The sequence below is a fragment of the Brachypodium distachyon genome, chromosome 1, assembly GCF_000005505.3.
Source record: "Brachypodium distachyon strain Bd21 chromosome 1, Brachypodium_distachyon_v3.0, whole genome shotgun sequence".
NCBI classification, from domain to species: Eukaryota; Viridiplantae; Streptophyta; class Magnoliopsida; order Poales; family Poaceae; genus Brachypodium; species Brachypodium distachyon.
The window spans coordinates 16097382-16106921 of NC_016131.3; the positions used below are offsets into that span (position 1 = coordinate 16097382).

Sequence of the window (9540 nt, forward strand, 5' to 3'; positions counted from 1 at the left end):
TCAGCAGGGCGGTGGGCTGAAGAAGCCGCCGCCGGGGCCGAAGTCTGGCGGAGGAAGGTCCATGGTCTCTGGGAACCCCATTCTTGGCGGCGGTGGAAGCTGGCCCATTCCTAGCGGAGGTGGAGGAAGGTGGCCCATTCCCGGTGGCGGCGGAGGAAGCTGGCCCATCAGATCCAGCTGCATCATGATGCGAGTGGTGGCGGCGGTGCGGGCCTCGCGAAGCACTTCATCGGGGTGGAGCTGGACGACGTCCTTCATCTCCATCAGTGCCGCCTGGAACTCCACGAGGTCGCTCTCTGAGAGGGTAGCCAGATCAGCATCGAGCCATGCGGCAGCAGGGGACCTTCCCTCCGCTAGCTGCTTCTTTATCTCCTCCTCCGCACGCTCCTTGCGAAGCTTCTCCTTCTCCATCATGGCCCTCAGCTCCCCGTAAACCTTGTTCAGTTCCAGCAGCGTCTTCTCCCCCTTAGTCCCCAGCTCCATCCTCACAGTCGCCGCCATTGCCTCCATTGCCGCCGCCACAGAGAGAGGAACAGAACCAACACCAAAACCAGCTGGAGCAGTAGACGAACCTCCAGAACCTCCGGGAGCAGCTTTGGTGTTGGCGGTGAAGGTGGCGAGGAGGCGGTCGACGACGGAGTCGACGGAAGGGTGGCCGAGCGATAAAGCATTACCGGCAGGCGAGAAGACGACGACAGCCACCTGCATGCCGCAGAGCACAGAAAGCTCGGTGACCTTCTTGAACAGCCCAATCTGGCGCTTGGAGAAGCAGACCTGGCGGTCCTCCTCGCTTTCGATGCGCTTGATGGCGATCTTCCGCCGGCACATGCTCGGCATGCGACGCGGTGCCATTGTGCTCTCCCTTTCCTCTTGAGCTAGCTCCGACAACCCTTAGGATTTGTTCGATGCTGCTTGGCGTCCGTCTAAGTCCTTTTATAGGCGCAGGAGCAGGGGTAGGTGATAATTGCCATTAACCACGTGATATTTTTGAGGATCTTATGGTTTGTCGGATCGCCGTCCGTCCGTCCATCCTACTGTCGACATGAGATATCCAAGATCCAAAAGATTGCAAAACGTATTTATGTATACTTATGTGTCGAGATACGTATCTCGTATATATGGTATGTGTGGTCATTGTGATCTTGCGCATGGGCTGACATATGGGTATAGCATGTAGTTAATTCTCACACACGTGGTATATATTTGGCAAGGAATGGATTAACTTGCTGCTTAGCTACCTAATGCATGTACGCATGATAAGATTTGCCAACACACGCGCATTAGAGACAACAAAATGGAGCTGTGTCCCACCCCTCTCAGCCCCTCACCACTCTCAGCCGCCCGATCGGTTTTTTTGGCCATCGTTGGCCGTTCAACGCACCTGAGCCTCGTGGCTGGGCTTCTCCAGTTGGGCTGGATGCTGCTCCGTAAAAAAAACCGATGAACCCTGAACTGGGCCGTTAAACGGCACATTTCTGGCGTCGCTGGCTCCCTCGGTCCCTCCTTCGCTTTGGGAAAAGAAAAACATCGTCAACCCCCTGGCAATGCGGCTCCCTGCCTCGGCCTTTTCTCCTCCTCTCCCTCGACCTGCGATGCAGCCTCTCCATCGGCCTCCGATTCTTGCCACTGGCCCATTGGGTGTCCGACTCTCTGCGCCTGTCTGGTTGCCGCTCCCTTGCCCGGCCGTCGCCACCCGCCCTCTCGGAGCCTTCCATCATAGCCACGACGGCAGTTGCTGCTCTTCCCCATTCTTTTCTCTCTTTCATTACTCCCGTATTTAGGGCCACCTTCCCTCCGCCGGCTCCATTACTCGCCTATTTAGGGTCACCTTCCCTCTACCGTCTGCCATTGTTGTTGCTAGGTAGGTTCTAAATTTACTTCTCTCCATGTGATTTTTTTCGTCATGTATGCTAATTCATCTTCCTTTTGATTTGTTGTTGTTCTTACATGGATCGTTGGGGAAGGGTTCCAGCTGGTCGGCTTGGGCACCATTCACAACCAGGTTTGGTCATTTTTCCTAATCCCCTCCCCTCACTAAATATCCTCTTTTTCGTGAATCGTGAATACAATATGATCTGTTAGTTACAAACTCAGGTACCCTGAAATCCTCTCATTTCCTCTTTTATGTGGTGACCGCACCATCCCTGAACTACTACTACAACACTATCAATACTACTTAATTAATCGACTTCAAGTTGACAAAGTTAGCATATTTGCAACGCTGCAAGATGAGTACGTGTGGAATAAGAGGAGACGAACAAGAATAATTAGGACACATGAATGAAACAAAATAATTTTTTACTCCCTCCGTCCAACAAAAAATGTCTCAAGTTTGTCAAAATTTAAATGTATTAGACATGACTTAGTGTATAGATGCATTCAAATTTAATCAAATTTGAGACATCCTTGGACGGAGGGAATACAAATTATCTCATGATTTAGGAGGACTGCCAGGCAATAAAAGGGTTGTCAGTTTTCCGCTACAGGACGAACATATATATTTTACAAAGTATCTCATTATCTCACGAACAGGAAGAATCAGGACACATGACTGATGGTTAATACAGTAAGGATCTACCTGAGAGGTTAAAATTATTGTGGGGTGTGTTACTCCATTATATATACTAGCAAAAGAACCCATATGATGCTACGGAACAACGGAAAGTGTATCAAGCACGAGTTGGTAGAGGCGAAGTCTGGATATTGATTTTTCGATTGGATTGATTTCCATTGAGATTGATACCGTGATTTTTTTTGTTTGGGTTCGGATTGATTTCCATACTGAGATGGATACGAAGAATTTTGGATTTTATGCTAAGGAGATTGATTTATTTTAGGACTGTTCGTATTATGTTGTGACAAATTTGGACCGTACGATAACTTTCGGTAAATCTAAACCGTAGAATTTCTGCTACTGAAATCGTGAATAAGACGGGAGAAAAAGAAAATAAGGGGCAGTGGCATATTGATTGTAATTTTAACGAAATTGACGACCAACACCGACCAACGGCGCCCACTCATCACCACCGATTCCAATTTAATATATTGTAATAGATAAAATCTGCTTGCATGCTTGTCTAAATAACGTGGACAATACAAATGATCATAATTATACAAATTTCAGAAATTGTACTGAAATTTGTTATATTTTGAAGATCAATCATAAGTAGCCGATGTACCTCTGTTCAAAAAATTTAGGTTGTCTTCCTTTCAGACAGGAGTAGGCTCCTGACCATATTTTTACTCCTATAAAAGAACTAATGGTGGTGGCCGTACGTCACACCATCCCGTCTCCGGCGAGTGGGACCTGCTTTCCAGTGCCTTCCGCCGCCCCCCACGCCCGAATGCCCAATTGATCGGCGAGCCTGGAGCTCCCCTTGACAGAAGGAAAAATCAGATCACATCCGGTTCTTCTCGTCAGTGTGCTTCCCTCCGTCCTTGGATCCAGCTCTTCTCGCGTCGCCGGCCACCGCGCCATCCTCCGCCCCCTCCCTCATCTGTGGAGGGGGCCGCCGCCAGCCTGCCACAGAGCTGGCCCCGGACCCTTCCCTTCGTTGACCTCATCCATGAAGATCGGGAAGTCTGGCCGGCACGGTCGCGGATCCTCTGGACGCTCTAGCAGCCCTGGTCGCCAGGAAGGGGAGAAAGGAGGTTGACGGCCGGCGAATTGTTGGGCGGTGTGCACGGACGGATCAGGCCCGGGTTCCCTACCCTTTGCCCCCTCTCTTTCTCATCCGCAGATGACGACGCAGCCATGGAGCCCCGGCTCACCTCCATGGCTCCATCAGACCATCACCGGCGCCCGTGAGCTCACCTCCGCCACCGGTCAAATTCCGCCGCCAACAGCGACAGTGGGTTCGCCGCCGCCACCGACAAAATCTCCTCCACCGCCGGTTCCAGTGAGCCCCCTCCCCAATCCCCACCACCACCAGCACTGCCTTCTCCGTTGAGTTCTCCACCTCCTCCCGCCGGCAGCCCTGGCGCTGCCTGCAGGTGCGTAGCGAAAGCATCGTGACGCCGTTAATTGATTTCATGGTCGAACGATTGATGGGTGCGCTTGCGTGCGTTACAGAACTCCACATTAGTTCGAGCTGCAGTTTCTCTCCCTGGAGTTCCATGAAGAGCCACAACTCGACTGCAAGCCAACAAATTGAAGTCCCAGAGATCGCGACGGCGGATGGTGAGAACAGAGGCAGCAGCAGCAGGGTGCCAGCGAAGAGTGATGATAGTTCAGATGTTGGTCAGAGGATGAGTAAGATTAGATCGAAGAAACCAAATAAGCAGAAAACTCTACCACTCTAGGTACAACGACTGCACTGATTAGCGACTACTGAAGTCTAATCTGGATAGATTGTCATGGTGTCTCTACTCTGCACCGTCCAGTGACTAGATTACTACACTCAACCTCATTTACTACTACTACAACATTGTTTAGTTATCGCTGAACTACAGTGTTAATGTCTTATGGTGTGTACTTATTCCTACTCTAGCAATTGCATGTTTAGTTATCGATGAACTTCCAGTCTCGTGTTTATTTTTTACATTCATACATCATCTGTTGTATATTAACTTTATATTATAATGCTATGAATAAATAATATTAGATGAGGAATGTAACATATGTCTGCCTCAAGAAATTTGTGTGCCATGTCCCATGTGCTGGGAAAGACGCTGATCTTGACAAGCTAATTGAACACGTCTTCCCTTGCCTAGATGAGAACCTGACCTAGATCACATTGCATCTCGAGCAATTCTATCGACCAAGAATGATAACGTCAACATGATAAACTTAAGCCTGGTTCTGGTTTTTTGGTAGTGTAAACCTTTGGTAACCATGTTTGGGCCAATGTCTGGTATGGTTTTGATAACTGAAGGTTCTAGAGAAATGGTCGGGTACTAAGCTATACCACATTTTGTTGTCACTAAATTATGCTTTCTTTTGTCTCAAATGGCAAAAGCTAAAAGTAAGTACTATGTGGAATTTGCTTTCTTGAAAAGCTTTGCAAGAAAAGTTATATCGTTTATCTTATTCTTTCCAAACTCTGTTGTGCTGAAATTTTGCCTTGCGTTTTTTTCTCTTCTCCATTATGATAGAAATCCTTCGTTTGTTTGGTTCTGATGTTCTATGCACAAGAAGGTTGCTGCTAGGCTATACGAGATTTAGTTATGTCACTAAATTATGATTTCTTCTCTTTCTCAAAATGACAAAATCTAGAGATGTAACATGATTTCCATCATGCACCTGTCGACTCTCAGTTGTGCCGCCACTATTCATTTTTTTTCTGTACATCATTTTGATTTATGTTCTGCACCTGTCACCTCTCATTTGATTTTTGTTCTGCTCCAGTGTATCGGTGATCTGTCGTTTTGTACTAAGGTGAGAAGGATACAACCAAGAGATGCTGTGTGCTTCTAACCTACAACCCAATATTGACTGGATGGTTAGTCCAGCTACTTGGTTGGGAGATCCATGGCTGATAAATAAGTGCAGTTTTGATTTCAAATTTACTGCACAAAAGGCAACATTGCCTTCGATAGTAGTGTACAAATAGAAGGTCAGAGGTCCTCCAATTTTCCGTTTATGCTCTTTGGAGATCAGTCTAATAAGTACTTAGGTGTCCTGCACCTTTTGGGCATGATTTTAAATTTAACTGAACTCATGTCTGCTGCTTGAATATAGAAAATGTACTAACATACCTGCTTGCTATAAGCCTTGAACAAACAAAATGGGCTTTGCATCTGAGCACGATGCTTATATTCGCAAGCTTCTTCTTGTCTATTTAATAACCGACGATTGCCAATTAGTATGCTTTAGTTTATAATAAAGTTTGTTATCATTGTTTGTTAAAAAAGTTTTAACTATCACTCGTTGTTTAATCTTGTGAATAACTTTGGTTCAAAATTCAAATGGTATGGGACAACTCTTGGAAGCACGAGGTGATACACTAGGCATTGTAGTTTCGGATGGAATGCATGGATATGCACAGTCAAGGGGGAGGTGTCAAAAACAAACCGGAGGAGGAAAGCATCACCGAGTAAAGCTGAAGGTATTGCAGTGAAGTCCGCGCTCTATTGTAGTATGGGACTGTGTTGTAGAACGCCGAAGGGGTGCATGGTGTTCGTTGGGGAGAATGAGAGCTGGGTGGGTGTGATAAAAAATCACACTGTTATTGCACCCAACGCATATGTATTCACAAACTAGAAGCAAATGAGGCATGATATTTGGTTTTTTCATTACCAGCAATAATTGTAATGTTTGTAATTTTGTACAATCCATTGTTTGTACTGTAGCAACGCACGTGCACCTAACTAGTTTTGCAAATAAATAGTATGACTCCAGTTGCAATCTTCAGGTTCTATGAATTTAACTAACATCTTAAAAACCCTGAGGTTGTATGTTAGTATGAAACCCTGAATCCTCATATACTCTGATATGTTTTTTCAGGTAAAATGAACAAGAACTGCCCTGGCCGAAAGCCATCTGCTTGGATGGCATGAACCTTCTAATTTGGTACTTCCTCCGTTCACAATTAATTGACGTCGGTCATTTTGCAAAAAGAAAACCCCCTGTTATTTTTCGAAATCAACCTACAATAACAATGAGGGATTTCAGGGTACTTGAGTTTGTAACTAACGGATCATAATGTATTCAAGAAAAGGAGATTATTTAGTGAGGAGGGGGATTAGGAACATATGAGAATCATATAAATTGAGACTGGATTTATGCTAATGTAAGGACGAATGCTTTTTTTTTTGTGATCTCAAATTCCAAAAAACATACACACGCAATCACACACACACTTACACATGCATGCATGCACCCATCGGGACGTCACACACATGCAGCCTGGCCGGTCGACTGAGGGCAGTCCTTTTTTTTTCTCAAAGCCTCAATCTTCTTTCCTAGCGGGACATCTAGAGTTTATCTAAGAAAATGTTGGACGTAACGTAAGGGGTTATCCATCCAATCCATCTCGGCCTCGTGGCCTAGTTTATAATCCAGGGCTTCCGGTTCCAAATCCCACCTGGTCGAACGAACGTCTTCCCCGCATGCCTATCCTGTAATCCTGTTCCACCTCAGACAGTAGTGTACTGCTCCTTTCTGCTGCAAGGAGAAACCAAAATTTTGCACGAACACTTGCCGCGCTGGTGCAAAACAAAACCCCGAGTTCGATTTACAGCACGCGTTCCGCGGAGCTGCTGGTCTATCAATTCAGCAAAGCAAAGCACAAGACTCCAGCGGATTAGGAACTAGAAAGGCATGCGCTGTACCAGCTGGTCACACGGGAACGGGCCCCACGGTTCGTACCAACCTTTAAGCGCGACGTGTCCACGTCATGCATACGGGGGCCGACCGGACCCAGTAATTATGGACCAAAGTATACTAATCACTGCCAAAATTGCCGTGTCAGGCCGGAAGCAATGCATGGTCACGTCTCAGCCTTGGGTTTCATGGCGAATTTATTGCAGCTGTAGCGTACACTACAGCGCCACTGCGTAACCTCAGAATGATGGTTGCCGTGTGTACTTCCTCGAAAGCAAATAAGGAAGTGACACAAATCTGGTTACTCCTTCTGATTTTAAATTTTTTGACTCAAATTTATCCAAATATGAGTGTATATTTTTTTTAAACGTTTAGATACATGTAATATTTCGACAACAATTTAAAATCGGAGGAAATAGTATCATGTTTGCAAATTTGTTACAGTACAGTTTTCTTGAAAACATAATTACAATATCAGCCGTTTCCACTAATCTTTTTTACTACTGTACACGACATTCAAGGCAAGACCTGAAGATTTAATTTCCAGTGCAACCGTGACAACTGCCCTTCGGTGCCAAGAACAGAGACCGATGGAGATGAGATGGATTATCACCTAGGAGTACTTGTATTACTAGGTTGCGAAAAAAATATTGTATATCGCAAACTGCTATGAATTTCGTGGATATATTCTTCAAGGACGCCTTGATACGATATTTTCTACACTATAAATACAAATCACCACAGAGATGGTGCAAGAACACTTATCGGCTTGGCGTACAAAGTCCCTGGTTAAACATGTTTTGTCAAACTCATCGATGGCTAAGTGGATTTATTAAGCGGCTGAGCCCGGTTAGGATATGTTTCTATCACCGGACATGTGGTTCATCCATCCATCGCCCCTATATTGTTGGAGCTATCCATACACACTACCGTTGACAAATTGCGTGGCCTTGCTACCTAGCTCCATGGCTGGAGTTCTCCTTCGTGTCATTTTTCTTTCTCAAAGTTTCTCGCAGGTTCTACCTTTTTTTTTCCTTCCGAATATCACCATGATTCTTTTTTGCTTAAAAATTAGAAGCTAGAGGTTAAGAATCCTCTGCAAATGCTTGTCAGCTCACATTGTGGAGACACGTTTAGAATCTTTTTTTGTCATAGATAAACCATGATATGAAAAGCTAGCTTTGGGTCATTTTCTATGTTTTCGTTCCTGCGAAAGCAGAGAATGGTTTTTGTGGTGTGAATCTAGCCATGGATACCGTCCACTTGTTAATGGGCACGAATCATTCAGCACCCCCACAGAATTTTTAATAAAGAAAAATCGCTTTTACTTCTTGGTAGTGCCCCTTTGCCAAATATTCTTCTCAAGTCGTCGTCGTCGATGAAAATGACGGTGTCCTCTAGGCTACTATTGCCTCTGTTTAGTGGATATTAAGTATATACTAGCTAGCTCCTATATATGTTCATCAAGTTAGCCCGGAGAAACTAACTCTGTGACTTTGTGAGGGTGAACGACTTGTTTAAATCCTTATACGGAGTAGAATGTTTGAATTTTCAGATGCTATGGTTTTCTTAACCATGCAAAGGCGAGAACAGAGGGAAGAGCCTACCTTGTCGGCTTGTCCTACCGCCTAGAGTACCGATAATTTTGAAACACACAATTCTGAGTGGAAATCGTTAGGAGATTCACTTTTTTTTCGTAATACTGTATGAAAATTGCAGTGTACTCACAAAGTCACAAGGATCTAACAATAGCCTGACGGTGAAGGTGCAGTGGGTTCTCCGTGCCAACCTAGGCTCAGGTTTGACCCGCCATGATTGCTCATAAAATGCCAAACATGCCTCTTTCCTTCTTCGACCCGGCTAACATTTTTCATGAGGAAAACATAATTAATACTTTTATGCCGATCAAACGGCTTGCAACATGTAAAGAAGCCACTTTATGAATACAATTTGCTTGAAAGTTTTTGGAATATCACGTGTGGAGAGCACTCGATGATTTGAGATAACCTGGTGCGGTTCTCTCCGGACCTAGGATTTCCAAATCTCCATGGAAGGCCTCTACAGAAAAATATCTCATGGAAGGCATGATGGATACGCACATACGACGCTCATCTTTTCTCAGTTGCTCGCACGCCATTGGACCAGCCCCCTGCGCAGAACCGATCCCCCCGGACCCCGGTTCGGGTGGGGCCCAGCCGGCAGATACGTCAAGAGCCGCAGTCACTGACACCCGGGCCCACCGAAGATCCCGTTGCCGGCCCTTTATAACCGCGCAC

The 9540-nt window shown here is 45.7% G+C and overlaps 1 protein-coding gene and 1 long non-coding RNA gene across 2 annotated transcripts; one reads left to right on the forward strand and one right to left on the reverse strand.

Annotated features, from left to right (window-relative positions):
• Positions 1–852, reverse strand: LOC100846553 (agamous-like MADS-box protein AGL61). The gene has a single exon (XM_010236652.1). The coding sequence runs from the start codon at positions 850–852 to the stop codon at positions 1–3; it is 852 nt and encodes a 283-aa protein (XP_010234954.1).
• Positions 853–3239: 2387 nt separating this feature from the next.
• LOC104583689 lies at positions 3240–4621 on the forward strand. The gene is made up of 2 exons (XR_001407420.2): positions 3240–3993; positions 4073–4621. It is a non-coding gene; the product is annotated as an uncharacterized LOC104583689 (long non-coding RNA).
• Positions 4622–9540: the final 4919 nt, after the last annotated feature.

Coding starts and splice junctions, on each gene's coding strand:
- LOC100846553 (XM_010236652.1), bottom strand. CDS start 852: ATGGCACCGCGTCGCATGCCGAGCATGTGCCGGCGGAAGATCGCCATC.